At 39.3% G+C, this 20,396-nt stretch overlaps 1 protein-coding gene across 1 annotated transcript in view; it reads right to left on the bottom strand.

The window, feature by feature from the left end:
- Positions 1-630, bottom strand: part of LOC147635279 (uncharacterized) — a 34,648-nt gene extending 34,018 nt beyond the window's left edge. Inside the window, exon 1 of the mRNA XM_086802517.1 lies at positions 5-630. Coding sequence (XP_086658643.1) covers positions 5-562 — 558 coding nt within the window. The 5' untranslated portion in view covers positions 563-630. The remainder of the gene's footprint in view (positions 1-4) is intronic.
- Between the last annotated feature and the right edge of the window lie 19,766 nt (positions 631-20,396).

Raw genomic sequence — 20,396 nt, 5'->3', positions numbered from 1 at the left:
CAACCTCTGGCTTGGAGTAGATGCCGACATCACCGGAATACACAGTCTCAGGTTCCTTCACATCCACAACAACGTTGGCAGTGCCAAGAAGCTCGACCGGGCCCGGCTCAAGCGAGATGACACAGTCTTCAAAGATGCCCAGACTTTCAAGGCGAGCACTGGCAAGGGCAACTTCCTGCAGAAGATCATGAGAGGTCTGCACATTCTTGACCTGCTCGAATTCTGCTTCAATGACAGGGTCCTTGGTGCGCAGGTTTCCTTGAATCTTCACATCGTGAACCCTAAGCTTGATGGGCTCCTCAGCAAACCTCTTGAAAAGACGCTGCCGGAAGGCCTCCTTGTGCCATTCTCCCTCCTGCTCTTGCTCTTCGTCTTCATCATCATCTTCAACCCATCCTCCTCCTGCTAAGTTTTCTTCTTCGAAGGCCGCAGTGCCTGCTTCTGAGAGTGTGTGCGCGCTGGCCTTGCTGCCTTCGTTTCCCTCCTCGCCCTGTTGTTGCGGTTGGAAGCCTTCATCTGCAACGCCCTCCTCTTCCGACGAGCTTCCCGCCTCGCCGTTCATGTCTCCGCCTAGCTCTCAGTGCTAGAAACGTTGGAATGTGTAATATTTATTTGTGTTCAGTAAAAAGAAGAAGAAGAGTTGCCACATTTTGTCCATTTTTCTCAAATTGAAGGTTTTTTTTTTTATTGCAGACTTTTGAACAAAATTAAAATGTCTACAATTCTGTGGATTTTAAGAATTCAGAAAATCAAATCTAAGGTTAAAATTTTATTTGCGAGTCCATTGCATACAGTTTGCAGGTTTTTTTTCATTGCAAACGATTTCATTAGAAACATGAATAATTATCTATAGCTATATATATATTAGGTATATATTGTTTACCCTGTTTTTGTTTGTTAACAAAAGGCATGGGTGATTTTTTATCTTACATAATCCAAGACATTGTATTTCTTGGGGGGAGTCAATCAAAGCTAGTTTTGTCAAATTTGCCAACGATTTTTATTTTATATTTTTTATGTCACATTTGATATTGTATGTGCTTTGTTATAGATGTGGCTTCAGCCAGCTATCATTAATTGTCCTTTTTTTGTCAATGCAACTTGTTTTTTTTTGGTAATATTCGAGGTCTGATGATATGTTTTATTGAAGTAAATTTAGTTCAATGTCATTAGTTCAGTGTCTTTTCTTTGTCAATGCAACTTGATTTTTTTGGGTAATATTTGAGGTCTAATGATATGTTTTATTGAAGTAAATTTAGTTCAATGTCATTAGTTTAGTGTTCTTTTTTTCATTAGTGCGACTTTTTTTGGGTAATAAGATTATATCTAAGTTTAGTTTGGTGTGTTGAGAAGCAGCATGAATTGAATAGATAGCTGGACAAAACCAGATATGTACCTTATAGTATAAATTTTAATACCCAAAATAAAAAACCATAAAAGTGGCTTACTCAACACATCAAGTTCGCTTAGAAAGAAGCTCAGAGGTGTAGAAATGAGTTGGCATCTCCTATGCCTGTTTGTTGTTGGAAGCTCAAAAACAAAGTCTACCACCATGGGCACAGATAGCACTAATAAACCCAACACATCTCTGGCACAACCACTCTAGTAGCCTCTCAAGATTATTGCCTAGCATCGCATAAGTTATACATGCTAACTTCCTATGTTGGCATGTGTGAGACCAAGAGAGTCAGTATGTAGCATTTGGCGGACATATATGTACTAATATTTAAAACTATATTAGTTTGCTCAATTGAAAAAATATATTATCCTTTTTACAATGTTGTGTAGTACAATATTCTAGCACTAACTATTGAGGTTAAAAGTAAGCAAAAATTCATCGTATTACACATAATTGTGCTTGATTTTAGGGAATATCTTGTCTTGGTTGACACATAAAGTCCTTGCACTAGAGAACAATAGCGCTAAATTTTGTGATTCAGTTTTCCAATTGCAACAACAAAAAATCACTTTGTTGGATCTATGAGAATGATGCCCCATTTCAAATAGTGCATTTGATATTTTTTACCATTAGAGTTGATTAGTGTTTAATTGAAATGTTTAATGGAGAAAATATTTGTGTAGGTAGCTTTTCTATATAGGTGGTGCGGAGGCTGATAATGGATGCTACTACTAAGAGTAACTCAAAGTCAATAACCTTAGAATTAGGGGATAGATCCCCCCTAATTATCAATGATAATGCTGACATGGACACTACCATTAAGCAGCTAGCTAACTAGGGGGGATTGATCCCCCCCTAATTATCTGTGATGATGCTAACATGGGCACTATCATCAAGCAACTTGGCACTCTTATTCAGCATGGTGAGAATCCAACTACTATCAAGCTTATGGCATGATCATGAGCAAAATCATGCCTACACCACCAATAGCGAGCAACGAGCTTATTGCTCAATCATCATCTCCACGCTCCATTTTCCCATCTATTTGTTATTGCAATAAAAATTACAATAAAAAATATGTTTAACTATTTCAATGTAATTAGTAGAACACCATTTGTAGACGAATTTTAAGTTGTTTGAAAAATCACTACGCATTGGCTAGACCTCCAAGTGAGGACACATGGATATTTGGCATGCAAATCTCTCTCTCTCTCTCTCTCTCTCTCTCTCTCTCTCTCTCTCTCTCTCTCTCTCTCTCTAATATATATATATATATATATATATATATATATATATATGTATATGTATGTATGTATTGATATGAAGCTACTATGGTGGCAATATAGTACAATAATCTCAGAGTATTGTACTATGTAGTACAATACTCTAAGATTATCATAAATACTCTAAGACTATTTATGATAATCATGGCAACAATAACTTAAATCAAGCCATGTATAGAAGACTACATACCCATGATGTATACCCACTTAGGAAGCATAGTGAAGTGAACATGGTTAATATAGAGCATGACATAGTTGCTTAAGCAACTCACAAACTAGTCGCACCAAAAACACAAGCATGCGCACTTATTATTTGGAGAAATTATCAAAAAGGTACAGTTGCCAAGCTATATTAATTAGTAGGTCGAGAGAAGAGAGCAGAGGCAACTACTAAACACTCATGTTTGGTTTAATGAGCAACAAGGCAATCAAGATAAATGTAAGTGTTTTCTACCCATAAACACTTAGGCCACACCTAACAAGCACATAGAAAATCTAGATTCTTCAATTTATTGTCATTATTAATGCATATAAGAGCACCCCTATGCTTGGAGTTTGGCATGCCATGTAGTATTAGTTCAAGCAATTACTTAGTTCGTGTGAGGGAGTTGTCTACCATGTGCGTGCTAACCTCAAGAGTGCAATACCAAGCATAAACCAATAAAAGCGTCCTATGACCTTTATTTAGAGGCAAGATGCATACAAGCAAAGTCCACCCATCCAAGTACAATGAGCATGTTTTCAATACTACATGCTAGCACACACCCAAAAACACAAGCTAGTAGCAAGGTAATAGGAAATATTGATATGAAGCTACTATGGTGGTGATATAGTACAATTCTTAGAGAAATTATGATAATAATGGCACTAGCCAAAGTGTAGAAGAATACATACCCGTCTTGAAGGAGCACTATAAAGTGAACATGGTTAAGATTAGAGCATGATATAGTTATTTAAGCAATTGGCAATGAGCCATGCAATCATACACACTTATTATTGTGAGAAATCATATAAAAGGCAGAGATGACAAGCTGCACTTAGCCACATTAGATTGAGAGAAGAGACTCGAGGCAACTAGTAAAACTTGTTTTCTAGTAGCCATTTACTAAGTTGACATAAAGGCAATCAAGGTAAATGTAAGTAAGTAATCAAAATGCATAAAGGGCTACACATTATCAATCGAGGGGGCATGGGAGAAGGCAATGGTGGTGGTTCGGTAAGGAAAGTAGTTAAAGCTCTTGCACCTTCAACCATGACTATAATGACACTCACATGTAGCTAGTTTAGGAAGTGATACAACTTTCAAGTAGATGCAGTTACAATAAGGAAATCCCTTCAAAACCTTGCATGCACCCTGGTTCATGTTGAAATCTTTTTTATAGTTAGCATGCAACATGCAACAAAGTAAAAAAGACTAAAAAAGGAAAACATCCCGAGTTATAAACAACTATAGCTTACATGCAAAACAAAAGAAATGTTGGGAGCAAATGCAAAGAAGTAGAAGCCACCATATAGAATCCCATTTTAACCATTGGTAATAGCCGATTATTTGAACCACCCTACACACAAGCAATAACGCGTTAAACTTGCAAGGTGTGTTCACAAGAGTAAGGGTGTAAATTTAAATCCAAAGGTGAAGTTGCCACACTAAACGTTGGTGGTGACATCTACCTTCACTACAAGGGAATGACCTCATACTAACACCCATACCGACGTTTTATACTTATGTTCTTTTTTTCCTTTATCATCCCCCATCAATATCATTGTATGTAAAATTGTCGGAACAAGACCACTGGTATAAGCATCGGGAGAAATGGGCATCGACAAAATTTCCAGAAGAAATGTCAGTATAGTTATCGAACTGACCATTAATTGTTAACAATTTTGACCTCAATCAATGGTGGTTTTGAACTGACATATGTAAATTGAGATAGCTTTGAAATTCAAGGCACGGGTTTGAGTGGTCCATGGTTTTGATTCTAGTTTTAACAATTTTACTATTTTGGCTTATGCCAATTTAAAAGCTTATCAAAGTCGATGGTTTTGATAGAAGTTGGATCACGGCATGAGCACAATTTTTGCTCAGTATGGGTCTCATATTAAGGGTTTAAGAAACCATGGCAAAAGCTCAGTTGGTAAAAGAGGATGAGTGGATTCGATCCTCGTTAACTATAGTGGATGTGCACCCTTGTACAAATTGCTGACGATGGTGTCTGTGAGTTGTATATACACAAGCCGGGTGTAAATATCCATTTCCTACAAATAATTTAAAGTACACATGTTAGGCTAGGCTAGGTGGTCATACCACTACTTCACACACATCTGGCATGGGTTGGTGGGGAAATTATTAGGTTTTTTAGCACTCTTAATTGCCAAGGACAAGAATTTACATGGGACATGGGAACCATGATAAATTTTCTAGCATAAAAGATCTTCCAAGACACGGGTTCGTGAAGGGATGTATACGGCCTTCACTGCCAAAGACAAGATTTGGTGCACCAACCATTTTAGTGAACTAACTTACAACAATTTTGATCTACACTCATGGTGAGTTGTGCACATGATGTGAGTGGAACTTGGAATAAAGATCAAAGTAGCAACACACACACATAGATGTAGCAAGCAAGGAGAGATAGATAGAAGCACAACACTCAAGTACATTGACAAGTACGAGTGAAGTATAAGTTAAGTGACATGATAAGGTCACTTACACACACTCATAAGAGTGTGTAAATATGCTTGAGGGAAAAAGACTTCGAGAGGAAAAAAGATCTTCGGCATATTATTAGCCTATGTCCACACATCACTATCATATAAATGGCTACAAATCCCCCCTATAGTGATGATGTGAACATGTACAGGGATCATGTGACTAATCAATCTCCAAATGGCAATAAGCTTGGGAAAAGCTTCGGACTTCTCTTGTAAGAAAGTATATGCCACATTGTCGTGTGTAGAGACATAAGCTAAACTAATCTCTCCTATAATAAGCCTCTCCCTGATATAATGATAATGTACCTCAATGTGCTTTGTGTCATTGGGTTCCTCGCCGACTAATGCACTCTGGCTGTTAGTGAAGATGGAGATGGGGCACTACTATATAAAACCAAGTTTTGCCAAAAGGTGTCTGAGCCATACACACTCCACAATCACTGTATATGCTACTATGTACTCAGGTTCACAACTCCAAGTGGCCACTATCTGCTTCTTACTCAGCCACCATGATATACATAAATCACCAAGGCGAAAGCAAAAGCCCCACTACTGGACACTCGAGTGTCATAACATCTAGCCCAATCGAATTCATTGAAAGTATGCAATTGAATATCACCCCCCTTAGCATAGAATATGCCAAGGTCTGCAAGTATCTAAATAGTCGCTTGGCAGCCTGCCAATGCTTACTTCCAAGACTCTACATAAACTTGCTCAATTGTGAGACCCCAAACTTAATGTTTATAGAGTCCGTATCCCATAAAAATGCATTTTATCACCTTATCATCCAGCTTATCACATTGTTGCTCAAGCACAAGAGCATAAGCAACACAACCAAAAACACGCAAATGAGCCATAGAGGTCTTCTTGCCATTCCAAGCCTTATAAGGGGCAATTATTTACAAGGCCTTGGTGGGGCATCTCTTTAGCACATAAGTGGCACACATAACTACCTCCAACCAAAAAAACATAAGGCAAATCCCGCCCTTTAACCATGCAACGTGCCATCTCCATGAGAGATCTTTTCTCTTTCTCTCAGTCACACCATTTTACTAAGGTGTGTGAGGCACTGTGTATTATTATTTTATGCCTCTTTCAACCATATACACATAAAACTCCTTTGACATATACTCCCCCCCCTTGATATGTACGAAGGGTTCCAACTTTATATGCAGATACATTTTCAGCCATACATACATGAAACTCTTTTGACATATACTCTTCCCCTCAGTATGTATGAAGGGTGCCAACTTTACATGTAGATACATTTTTAGTCATAGAAACAAAGTGTATGAAACATGTAAACTGACTTTGCTTTCAACTGATACACCCAGGTGTGGCTAGAGTAGTCATCAATAAAAGTCACAAAGTAGAGATATCCCCTGATTGATGATGTCCTCGTTGTACCACATACATCACTATGTATAAGTTGTAATTTATGGATAGCCCTTACCGATCCATCTTTTGGGAATGATGCCCCTTACATCTTTCCCAAAATGTGTCCCTCACATGTATCTTCATGGGCCTCAAGCAACAAACTACCAAAATTTAAGTGACCAAAAGCGGGCATGCCATAGCATTACATCACTCACATGTGGCAATAATAACTAAACAAGCATTATGTACGAATCTCTCGTATATTTATAACCTTTAAAGCCCATGGCATAGAGTAGCGAGATATTATAGTAATGTCTCTATCACTTCAACACGAACTGTACACCTATCATCATCAACAAATCTAACCACTAGGCCTACCCTAGCAATGACAGAGACTGACAACAAATCTAACCACTAGGCCTACCCTAGCAATGACAGAGACTGACAACAAGTTATTTTGAATGCCTAGCATAAACAAGACTACTGAGAAAGTGATTGTCCCACCATTTGTAATAGTGAGAACAACCTTACCAAAACCTAAATTCAATGTATACGAGGAGTTTTTTACACATGTGACAGTGCCTCCTTGAGGAGTAGACTGAAGGGAGAAAAACAAATCACACTCAAAAGTAATGTGCTTGTTGCTAGCACCAATGTCAAGAGACTAGAGACATGATGATGAGACACTGTGCTTGCTAGTACTAGTGTGTCAAGAGACAAGACATGCTGATATATGAGGTGCTAGCACCAATGTCAAGAGACTAGAGACATGCTGATATGTCACTGACATGCATACATCATGGACAGAAGGGTCATAGCCACAATGCACAATGAATGCCCATCATCCTGTGCATAGTTCACTAACTTTTTAGCACTTTTGGTGCTGAAAAAAAGGAGTGCACAATGAATGCCCATCATCTTGTGCATAGTTTGTTGCCTCCTTCTTTTCAGCACTTGGTGCTGATGCCATACCTAACTCTTTCTTCTTCTCCTTCTCTAGCCTTTTCCTACATTTATTAATATAATGGCATGGCTTCCAATAGTAGTTGCATTTGCCTTTATTCTTAGGCTTATCACCCACCTTCTCTCCACATCCTTTCCAGAAGGCTGGGTTGATTATGCCTTTGTCTTATAGTCGCCCTAAGAAAATGTTTTACCTTTACCTTTTTTGATTAGTAGCGAATGCTTGATCTCCCACATGTATACTAATCCATTTTTGTTGAGATTTCTCTTCTTATAAGAGCACTGTAACCAACTCATCAAATGTAAGGGCATTAGGGTTTACCCTTCATCATAAGCTAAAGTGTGGATGCAAAACTCTAGTTTGAATCTAGTAAAGCTGTGAGAATAGTAGACACCAAGAATTGTTAGGATAGGCCTCATCAATACACGCAAGTTTCTCCCTAAGATCTTTAATCCTTTGTGAGGAAGTCATCCATTAAATCTTTATCATTCATATACTCAAACTCTAACTGGTTGCATAATGCTTATGCAAGTAGGCCACTTGTGCCTCATTATGCACCTAGTAAAGTGCAACAAGCACGTTCCAAGCCTATTAGCAGTTTTACAAAAGCGAATATGAGGAATAATGCTCCTTTTTACGTAAAGTGCCACCAATGCATGTGCATGTGTATCCTTTCCATGCCAATAGGCTTTGCAAAGTGTATGAAAAAAATTCTGGAGTGCTGAGTGTGGAAATAATACTTAGCAAGAATATAGAAATTGGTGATAATGTTGACTTATGTTACTAACGTTGTTGATGATGAGCTCAAGGATGCCATGTCAAAGATGACAATGGCCCTATCTCGACGCCAAACCTAAAATCAAGCAAAAAGTTTGAATTGACATTCCCCCAAGATGTTTGTGCAAAAACCTTACAACATGCAAATGAGCCCTGAAACGTGCCTAAAATGCCTCAAAGTTGCAAAAAAATGGTGTTAATGTAGTTAATAACACACTATGTTAGTTAACGTAGTTAACATCATACTATGTTATCGTAATTAATAACATACTATAGGTTATATCTTCTCCACCTAAGAGGATAGCTAAATCTGAGATAATCAAAAGAGAAACTTAAGGAGAAGAAGGGGGTGAGAGCCAAAAAGTAGCAACACACACATAGATGCAGCAAGTAAGGAGAGAGAGATGGAGGCATAACACTCGAAGTAGATTGACAAGAATGAGTAATCTGAAGTGACATGATAAGGTCACTTACACACTTATAAGAGTGTGTACATACACTCGAGGAAAATAACCTCCTAAAGAGGGAAAAAGTGCCACATCCCATTATTATCCTCTAAGAGGTCCACACATCATTACCATATAAATGGCTACAAAACAGTCCATTCGTATCTCCTTCTTAGGAGCTTACTTTGTCAGTATAGGGATTGGTTTTTTTTTTTGTTTTGAGTGGTCTTTTGGACTGCCTGGGGGGTGTTTAAGGATCCTACTCCTACAAAAAGGGTTTGTGCAAGAAAAGAAATGCTTAATATGTATGTTTTGTTAGTTTTTAATGCTTTTACCTTCCTAATGTAATGTAATGCATGAAAAAATATCATAGCTTTCAACACATTAATCCATGATTGTGGAGCTTCTAAACATCATTTTTGGAGTGCCTCTGACTCTTAGTCACCTAGACCAAGCAATTTCTCAACTCAATGCAATGAAAACCAAGCCTTTTGAGTAAGGAAACCATACAAATGGCCAAGAAAATCAAAATATTCACCCTTTCAAAACCTACAAATAGAATGTTTTAAAGCCTAATATAAAACAAGATTGAAAACAATAAAACACACACATCTAAGGCTCCAGTACCATATGTCTTTTGGAGTGTGAGTTCCTAATTGACATTGAAGTGTTTGCAATAGCGAATTGCTAATCCCCAAGGCCACCATAACAATGCCATATACATTCAGTGGTGGATCTTACCTTGCCATATCATGTATCATTGGGAACTTTACCGAAGAGCTATAGTCGTAACCTCCCTTTATGAGTACGCTAGCCCATTTTCTAGATCGTCACTTTGTTGTTACATTAGGGAGCTCCATAGCCATTAAGGTGTGGAGGGAGAGCTTAACCGTGTGATGGAGACAAAGAAAATCCCTACACCGAATTCAATCTCACAAGAGATAGAAAAGAAAGATGAAACTCATGCAAGAGAAAGCCTTTACCTGAACCACACAAGATTTTATCAGCTTATGCAAGAATCATGAACATATGCAAGAGAGTATAGAGGAGATGGAAGAGAGCTCACACGTACTCTATTGCAAAGGGGAATGGTTGTCGATTGCTTAATCTAAAAATTTCTTATATACAAGTCACTAGTATTCACCATTTGGATGTCAACCATGACTTAAAAATATTCCATGGCAACTATGTCTACCCTAAAGGAAGTATCTACATCAAGTCCAAGACTTCTCCTATTTGGTGTTAAGTATATAGTAAAGTTACATACCTTAGCATTATCTTACAAAGATAAGCTTTCATTACAAAAAAGACAACAAATGCCTTATAAAAGTAAAGTATGACATGTGAGGCTATGTTAAACCGTGGAGTGGTTAACAAGCATACAACTTTCTTTAGACTATGTGAAGTTGTGGCCAATGGAAAAAGCATGAGTGATGTGAAAACCCTAAAGATAACGATGATAAGGATTATTGGTCTATAAATTTAGTTGCCCTTGATAAGGGGATTATCTAAATATATAAAAAGTATACATAATTCTATAATAATTATTATTAGTCTTATTTCTATTGCTTAAACCTTAACAGAGAGGTTGTACTCTTAGAAAATACAAGTATATACTCTTGCACTTTATTTGCAATATCTCTTCTATTTTTGGGACATCACCATATTATTCAGCAACCTTTCCCATATTTTATATTATAACCTTTGGTATAAATGACCAAGTTGAGCCACAAGATAGGAATATTTTTTTGTGTGAAGAGTGGGGACTTGTGCTTGTTTTGCAATGTGTAGCATAAATATAGCATAAATACATTATGATGAAAAAGGGCTCTCTCGACTTGGGGAACACTAGCACCTAGCTTTGGTGTGTGATTTTAACTTTAGGTAATGTGAACCTATAGTACCATGAGTAGTTGAGTAGGGTGCCAACTCCCCCAGTCTCACTCAAGGTCGGCGGAAATTGAGTGGCTAGAAGTTGGCATGCCAGGAACACACATCTCTAAAGGGGAGGTGTCTCTTTAATAATTTGCAAGCATCTTGGTGTCTTAGATAACAATAGTATCGGAACATCTCTATGATGATCAACATTTAACCATAGTATTTGGCTATCCTTTCATGCATAGAGCTGAGTAAATTAAACATATATACCTAAATATCTAGATTAAAGATTCCTCTAGTAATGTTAAGTAGAAATGGGTAGTGATAAGGGTTGGCTGTTATGCCTAGATGGAGGCATGTACCCTAATCCAACTACAAGTCAATAATGGATGTAAAAATTAAAAGTGATTGTGAACAACAAGTATACTCATGCCCTTACTATGAGTGAGTGAATGGTGTAAGGCCTACAACCCTTTTAAGTTAAGGTTTCTCTTACTTTGGTTGTAAAGGCATTTTGTTGTTTGTGAGGATGGTTAAGGTTTGGCCTTCAACTTGCCCAATTTTTTCAAGTCAAGAAGCTTACAATATAGGGACAAGGATACATCAAGTGCTAGGAAAATCCGTCTCACCAAGGGGAAGTGTTGAATTTTTACCTCTCCTGGAGTTTTTACCATTGGGATACACATTGTGTGTGACAAAGGGGGAACATAGTCCTTGACTTCACACACATGTATGCAAGGTCTAAAGATTCATGATCAAAAGGTTAATTGTGGTTATAGCTATTGAATTAATAAGGGCAAAGAAAGATGAAATGGTGTACTAATGAGTTGATCTCATCAATGATATATTTGAGTTGGTCTTAGCCACACATTGTGTCACATGGTTTGGTCATATGAGTGGTGGAGGTGGTAGCTTTGGTGTCACTTTTGGGGACAAGGCTCAATCATATAAATTGGTGTGCTCATGTTTTTGTGATGCACTAGAGCTTTTATATAAGAGTTTATGATTGTTTCAATTTAATAATTAATAGCATTCATTTCCATTCTTTCCATATGATACATTTGGTGATAATACTTTATCCTCTCTAGCTCTAGATTTTTTTAGTTGAAGAAAGCTTTTATCTTAGATTTGCATGTTGACAAAGATGGAAAAGTGGCTTGTCACTATTGTAAGAAGCCAACCATGAGCAAATAACATGTCTAAATGTTATGTGTAGTGATGAGACATCAACAAGCATAATAATAGTAAATACATGCTAGTTAACATATGCATGGGGTCTAGGTGAGTACATATAAACAACTCCTAGATAAGACTAAAGTAATGGCTGAGAGTGGTCAACTACAAGCATAGTGATGAGCAAATAACATGTCTATAAATGTTATGCGTAGTGATGAGACATCAACAAGCATAATAATAGTAAATACATGCTAGTGAACACATGCATGGGGTCTAGGTGAGTGCATCTAAACATCAAGAATCATATAATAGAAAATACATGCTGGTCAACATATGCATGGGGTCTAGGTGAGTACATCTAAACATCAACAAGCATAATAATAATAAATACATGCTGGTCAACATATGCATGGGGTCTAGGTGAGTACATCTAAACATTAATAGGCATTATAATAGTAAATACATGTTGGTCAACATATGCATGGGGTCTAGGTGAGTACATCTAAACAACTCCTAGATAAGACTAAAGCAATGGCTAACAGTGGCCAATTATGATAGAGACATTAAACCAAGGAGAGTGAAAAGTTGTATAGCTAAAGAAATAGTCATAAACTCATTATAAGGGAGGGGAAATGATTGGTGATACATGTAGTGGAAGAGCTTGGTCCTCGCATCCAAAATGTTTGACCCATCCATGAGAGTCTAAATATAATAGATGGGCTTCTTGTAGTTTTTGCAAGTTCATTGCACAAGCATTCAAGGCCCTACCCATTAGACCATGCAATATTTTTCCAACCAAGGCACCTACCTCATAACTTAATCTTGTAACTATTCTAGGAATAGTTATTTGAGGACTATGTTGGCATAATTTGATTATAAAGGGGGCATAAAGAACTAAGTACCAATGGCATGTCATGTTTAAACTCAAGGTGTTCTCTAGTTGAATGTCACGAGTGTGGGTATTCCATTGATGAGGGTAAATTATTATTGTAGTGATGTCTAAAGACAAAGCTGAAAGAACTTTATATTAACATATACTATAGGCCAAAATGACCCACGAGATTAAATACATAATTTAAAGACCATGGAGGTCTTGAACTAAGTAGTTTTTAGTTTAAATGAAAACATTATCAATTAAAAAACCATGGAGGTCATGAACTAAGTAGTTTAAATGAAACCATAAAGTCTATAAATAAGTAGTTTTGTATTAAAAAAACATTTTAAAGAAAAAAACACACTAGTGAGCTAGAGGTGTTGTAACTGTTATAGAGAATGCTCCCATCTTGCAAAAAAATCCTTAATAAGGGCTCTCTCTGTAAAATAACAAAAACTCTTCTAACTTGTGTGCTAAAATTATATAGCAATGCCACGCACAAGCATGCATAAATAATTTGTAAAATCTTTTGGCACGTGGCCAATAAGGATTCATGGGTTACACTCTTTGTTTTATTGGTCTTTCTCCCTCTACCATGGGGATGGTGGGTTTGACCACTTCGGGGTGTATTTCCAAGCAAATCAATCCTAGAATTATGTGAGGAGAGCGACTAGATCTTTTTCTTCTTCGGCTAGAGGTCATCCCCTATGTAGATAGGCCATAGATCTTCACACGGGCCTACCATGTTAACTTCTTTAACCTTGGCTGGACCATCATAAGGGCTCTCCATCATGAGTTCTTTGGGCCAAGTCATTGTACAAATCGATCAACTATCTTGAAGGTTTTGAAGTGCTTGGGGACTTGTTTAGTCTCCTCAACTTTAGCACTTTCTTCTTCTACCAATGTTTTAGCTTCCTTTTTTTGCAGAGCGGCAAAGCTTTTAGGGTTTAGGTTGGGGATCAACAAGTTCCTTCATTTAAAGGGGATTGTATGGACCAGGAAGGAGGCATTGTGGGTGAGCTCCTTTTGCCAAACTAGGTTGAAGTACGCATGTGCTTCAACAGCCCCTACATATTTCAACCAATGCGCTTCTGAGTCGGTAGGGAAGACACCCGGGGAACCCATTGGGTTTACAAGTTCTGTGTGGATGGTTTTTCCATAATGGTTCCTCCTTGTTGTCATTTCAAGGCTCATGATTGGCAACTTTGGGCAAATATGCAGTACTTATCATGTAGAGAGACGTGATTTCTTGCCCATCAGAGTCAACGAACGGGTTCCTGTGCATCTTGGAAGGATGTCCAAGGTAGCAAGGATATGCATCCAATTCTAGAGTCTTACAGCTCTTGAAGGGGTGCAAATTCAATGCTATCCCTTTCCTCATCAATCATTTTGTAGCATGTTTGGCATAAGTGGACTGCAGTGGACCGAGTTGTTACTACCAAATCCTCTACGGAGGGTTGGCCACTCATGGGATGGACCTTCTAAGTGCGTAGGTTGATCTTGACTATTTGGTCTTTTTTCTAGATATAGATGTGATCTGTGTCCCAATCATGGATCGTTTTCGTTTCTCTCATAAAGGGATGCCCTAGGATGCAATCATATGAAACACGCTGTTGGCCAAAATTCATCAACACAAAAGTGTGTTGGAAGTTGGTCCCAAGGAACTTGATCTTGAAGTCCCTCAGGAGGCCTATGGGCCTTGTGGTGGCTCCATTAGCAAGTTTCACCAATAAGGTTGTATTGTTTATTGACAATGCTTACTCTGGCCCCCTCCATCCAAGATGGCGGTGACCTAAAGACCATTGAAGGTTATGGGGGGTAGTGCTGTGTTGATTGAGTTCATCTCCTTCGAAGTATTGCCCGAGTTTATTAACTCAAACAGTGGGGACGCTAGTAATTCCACAAGGCACTATTAATTCATCTTCATCAGTCTCATTAGAGTTGTCTAACTCTACAGGCTCTTGCATTCCTACTCCTAGGCATCCTTCCATTTAATCTTTCAAGTCCTTTCATAATCTTGGGCTACCTTGGAGTAAGGTGCCAATGGAGATTCGGATTTGAGAAGAGAGAAAGGAGGAGAGACTTGCAATGTCCTTAGGAATGGATGCAGTTTCCTGAGTTGGATTGCCCTTGTGCATTTTTAGGCTCTTACAGGTATAGGGTATTAGAATATGGACTTATGTGTTTGTCCTTTAGGGTGGTCATCCCCTAGGTTTTTGAGATACTCTCCTACTGGGTTTCCCCTGTGGGGGGTATCTACAATAGTTAATCCTACCGCTCAAGGGGATCTCTGAGGGGGTGCTCGGTCTTGTAAATCTCTGTTATGTTCCTGAGCATCCTCAATCGGTCTTATGTTGGAAATAGAAGGTCATAGTTCAAGGTATGTTGTCGGAGCCTCATCCTCTAGTTGAGCTTGACAGTCCCAAACCAGCTCTTCTTTATCCTTTCCTTTTCTTCAATGGGGTTAGGGTTTTCGACTAACTTTCCTGGGCATCTGGTTAGGATCAATTGGTTCTCTAGCTAGGGGGGCTTAAGGTAGTAGTTTCTTCTCTTCAAATGAAGAGGTTGATGCATTAGTCGTTGTTTTGTCTCTCAGACCCGCTTTTTATGACCACACAGCTATCCCCTTTGCCGCCTTCTTCTTTCGTGAGTGCCTTGTTGCGCATGCTTGTTCTAGGACATCCCTATGGGATAGGACTTTTATGTGTCCTGGGTGTCCCTAATTTTGCAAGGTCAATGCCTTGGCTATAGCAGCATGAGCTGCGGCCCCTTCTTCTACTCTACATTCTGGTAACTATATTAAGAGGGACCGTGTGGATGAAGCCATCTCTTACACTTAGCAAATTAATGCTGGTGTGCTAGGATTAGCTTTGTGGGCTTTTCCTATTGTGCCTACTCTCAGTGGGACAGTCCTTGTACATATGGTCAAATTCCACACCCTATACATAAAGGGGTTAAGGTGGACGTACTCATAGGAGTACCTGCCATCCCTTTTTTTATCGAACACTCAGCTACTCAATGAGGTCCTGCTCAATGGTAGCATTGCATGGGTGGTCATTTAGCCACGTTGTTTAAGTCCCATCCCCATGGAGTCGGGGTGTCTAGGTATACAGGGTACATCTCATCTCCCTCCATCACATAGTGACTTAGGATCTGGGAGGCTGGAGTGTTTGATTTGAAGGGCTTGAAGGCGGTCCCTTCAGTGGCTTCTACTTCATCACCTTCTTCAAAGATTTTAGTCAAGGTTAACTTACGAATAGGGGTGGTGCGAGGTAATGGGGGCTGTGTGGAAGTACACGGGGTGGTAAGGGCACTTGTTGCCCTAAGAATTCCTCTCTATGCCAGTTCATGGCCTGGTTGAGGTGCGTTATGTAGTGATGGTGCCGGCAAGGCCAACAGTTACCTAGGGTTTGCTGGTAAGGCTTGGGGTAGGGTTGAGGCTTGGAGTAGCTCTTTGCTAGTAGCAATTCGCAACTTCATGATTGCCCCATCTTTGGCAAAAAGAGAAGTAGAGAGTGGGACAGGGCCTCAAATATGGCTAGTATGGTTAGCTTGACAAATCGGGCACCACACTAACTCCCTCTTTAGTTAAAGATGGGGTTGGCCAACTCGATCCCAGCCTTGGTTCTCCAATGCTGGGTCATTTGCTGCATCAAGGCCGCGGCCAACTATTCAACCTATTATGCTAAGGAGGATTCCTTGCTCTTCTTGTCAGATCTTATGCTAGTAGTTTTGAATGAAGCTTCGAATGTGCCCTCATGCACTTCTTGGGAATGCATTCCCTTGAAATTATCCTCAAAGTCCATAGCACTCCTACAACATTACTCAAAGGAAGTGTGGGCTGGAGTGTATAAGGAATTATGCAAGGGTACATCATCAAGGCCCTCAAGAAACCTGCCAACCTCTCATCTGAGAGCTTTTCTCTGTTTGGAGGTATCTAACCCGGTTGATGTAGTCCCAGATGGTTTCCCCATCCTTCTGTTTTACGTTGTGTAGTTGCTCGACTAGGCTCCATTAGGTTCCTTGGCGGGAGTATCCGACCTTGAAGGCCTCTTTCAAGGCTTCAAAGGTGGCCTTATCCTTTAACTTAGTGATCTAAACCATTGCCCAGCTTTGCCAACTAAGGTGAGGCCAAAGGCGCTCACCTTAATGTGGTCGTCCACGTGGCCAAATGCCTCACAGATGTGATTAAACATTTCTAAATGTGGTATGGGATCTCCAATTCCATCAAACTTGGTGATTAATTTAAAAATGTTGGCTAGTTTGTTTCGCTCCGACAGCCACCCACTAATATTCTCTTGACAATACAACATTACTGTAACTGCAATTTACAGTAATGCCCTTTTTAATGCCCTTTGTACCCCTTTTTAATGCCCTTTATACCTTGTAAATGCAATTTATTCTCCTTAAATGCCCCCCTGCTCATATTAATGAAATTGATTTTGAAAGATTTACCTAGAAGAAAGGTACAGGCATGGCAAAGGAAGACACGGGCGTGGTTCTGAGAAGCGTATGGCCATACTCTTCTCATAAGACAGACAAAGCAAAAAATGTGCCTATCCTCCTCACATTTTTGAGGTTTTGGATCCTTCCTTGATGATTTTTTTTGTGTTTTTCTTTTTGTGAGTGGCTACAACTAGTCCCCAGCTACCCAATGGTACCTAGAATGCTTAACTAACCCTATTTACCTAAGACTAATTAAGAGATTAAGCTACTTATGCAAGCTTGAACAAAAAATAAATAAAAACAAAAATTCATGAACTTCAAGAGCAAAGGCACTTACTTGTGTCTCCCGCTTCCGATGAAGACTCCCAAACTCCTTATGCTCCATTGAACTCCATGTTTGAAGTAGATAAGATCAAACAAACATATCAAACATACAACCATCGGTGGGTTTGCATTCTAATCGGGCTATGCAATGACTCTAGCAAGTGATAGAGTGTGGAGGACCCTAAGCTATGTTTGAAGTAGATAAGATCAAACAAACATATCAAACATACAACCACCGGTGGATTTGCATTCCAAGAAGGCTATGCAATGACTCTAGAAAGTGATAAAATGTGGAGGACCCTAAGCTAAATGCCCATGCCCGGTAGCGGTGCCAAAGATGATAAACGAAATCAACATGCAAGGTAAAGATGATAACCAAATCAACATGCTACCTTGCACAAGAGAGGGAAAGAAGAAGAGAAAGAGGACCATGCAAGGGTCGGTTCAGAGACTAGCACTTAGCCAGCCCTAATGAGGGTTAAGTCCCCAATGTGAGACAACTAGGAGCTCACTCCACCTCCACTTCTATCAGCTTCCACAAGCTAGGGAGAGAGCAAAGAGGAAGGACGCTATGGAAAGCCCCACCTCTACTGAATGCCTATATGTATGCAAGAGTGATCTCAAAGAGAAGACAAGAAGAGGGAGAAGAGAAGGCAAGACAAGAATCATCACTTACATGCACACACCACAATCATCACTTACATGCACACACCACAATCAAGCAAGCATGCATTCACCAATACAAGCCTACCACCATAGCCACAAAGAGAGTGAGAGAGGAAGAGAGAAGGCAAAACTCAATTGTGGTAATGGGATTGTCCCTTTTCATATTTCATAAATCAGTGGGATTCCAATGTCCCTCTCACCCCTCTCGCTCAAATGGTTAATGGAAGAAGCAAGGCTATGGAGAAACCCACTCTTCTTATAATATCCATGTAAGCAAGCATGGAGATTAGAAGAAGCAAGGCTATGCATACGCCTCTCTTCTTCTAATCTCCATATGCAAGCAAGCATAAACTAGTTCACAAATTAGAGAAGCAAGGCTATGCATACACGACTCTTCTTCTAATCTCCATATGCAAGCATAAACTAGTTCACAAATTAGAGAAGCATGCATACACCATTGAATCAAAAGAACAAGACAAGGACAATAAAGATGAGCCAAGAATATGTTCCATTCATCGCTTGTACAAAGAGATAAGAGCTCTTGGGAAAGCAAGAGTGTAGGGACTTGATTCAAGATAGCATGGAATGTGGTTCACATTACAACCCTTGCCTTTTATATTGTGGTTTAGCATGAAAATTTGATTAATTAAGCGACCAACCAAATAAAGCGACACCAATCTTCTTAATAGGCTATGATGTGGTAGTTAACTGCCATGTCATAGCCACTACGCCGCCTTCGCCTGATTGCACAATCCTGCAGAATAGGCTTTATTATGTGGCAATGATCTGGCAGTTAATTGCCACGTCATATCCACCTTAGACGTGGACGCCGCCTCTACTCATGTTGTTGGACGCCGGTCGTGGACGTGAATGCAATGGACGCTGGTCGTGGATGTGGATGTTGACGCGATGGACGCCTTGGATGCCACGTGGTTAGCGTGGCAGTAGTCCCAAGTATCCTATGCTCTATTTTTTGGGAGAGATGAGTTCTCTCTCTCTCTCTCTCTCTCTCTCTCACACACACACACACACACACACACTCTCTCTCTCTCTCTCTCTCTCTCTCTCTCTCACACACACACACACTCTCTCTCTCTCTCTCTCTCTCTCTCTCTCTCACACACACACACACACACACATTGTGTGCGTGTGCACACGCTCAAGCATGTGTGTCAAATAATGAATAGATGAAAGAAACTCAATGCAAGATTACCTCTTTTCTCCCTTTTCTCTTCTCTTTCTATAGAGATTTGAAGAATCCTTCCATGGCACCACACTATGGTAATGTGACTCACAATATATAGTCAATATCTTCCCCTTTCTTAGACACAACCACCATCAAATTATGCACACATTTATCACCATCAAACCATCAAATTATGCACACATAGCAAAATGTTTACCTTTGGTTTCCATAATTACCAATCTCTACTCAAATCTTTTGAGCTAATTGATTACACGACTTTTGTAAAAGTTAATATGTATCCCTTCCCTCCCTCTTTCTCTTCTTTCTTTACTCCCAAGCACATATCTTTTGAGCTAATTGATTACATGACTTTCATGCTCATGTCTATTTTTTGAGTAGTAATCTAGCAACAACCTTTTGAAATTATGCATCTACTAGTGACTCTCTTATTTCATGACAACAACCTTTTGAAATTATGCACTAGTGACTCTCTTATTTCATGAGTTGAAGGACTTTTCCCTTCTTCAATAAATTGAGGTAATAAAGTAATTAAGATCCATTTCAACCTAGTATCCTATGCTCTATTTTTTGGGAGAGATGAGTTCTCTCTCTCTCTCTCTCTATCTCTCTCTCTCTCTCTCTCTCTCTCTCACACACACACACACACACACACACATTGTGTGCATGTGCACACGCTCAAGCATGTGTGTTAAATAATGAATAGATGAAAGAAACTCAATGCAACATTACCTCTTTTCTCCCTTTTCTCTTCTCTTTCTATAGAGATTTGAAGAATCCTTCCATGGCACCACATTGTGGTGATGTTACTCACAATATACAGTCAATATCTTCCCCTTTCTTACACACAATCACCACCAAATTATGCAC

This window comes from Cibotium barometz, chromosome 9, assembly GCF_041138505.1.
Source record: "Cibotium barometz isolate CiBa-2024 chromosome 9, ASM4113850v1, whole genome shotgun sequence".
Classification (NCBI taxonomy): domain Eukaryota; kingdom Viridiplantae; phylum Streptophyta; class Polypodiopsida; order Cyatheales; family Cibotiaceae; genus Cibotium; species Cibotium barometz.
The sequence above is the reverse complement of the archived record's forward strand: the minus strand, read 5'-3'. Positions and strand labels throughout refer to the sequence as shown.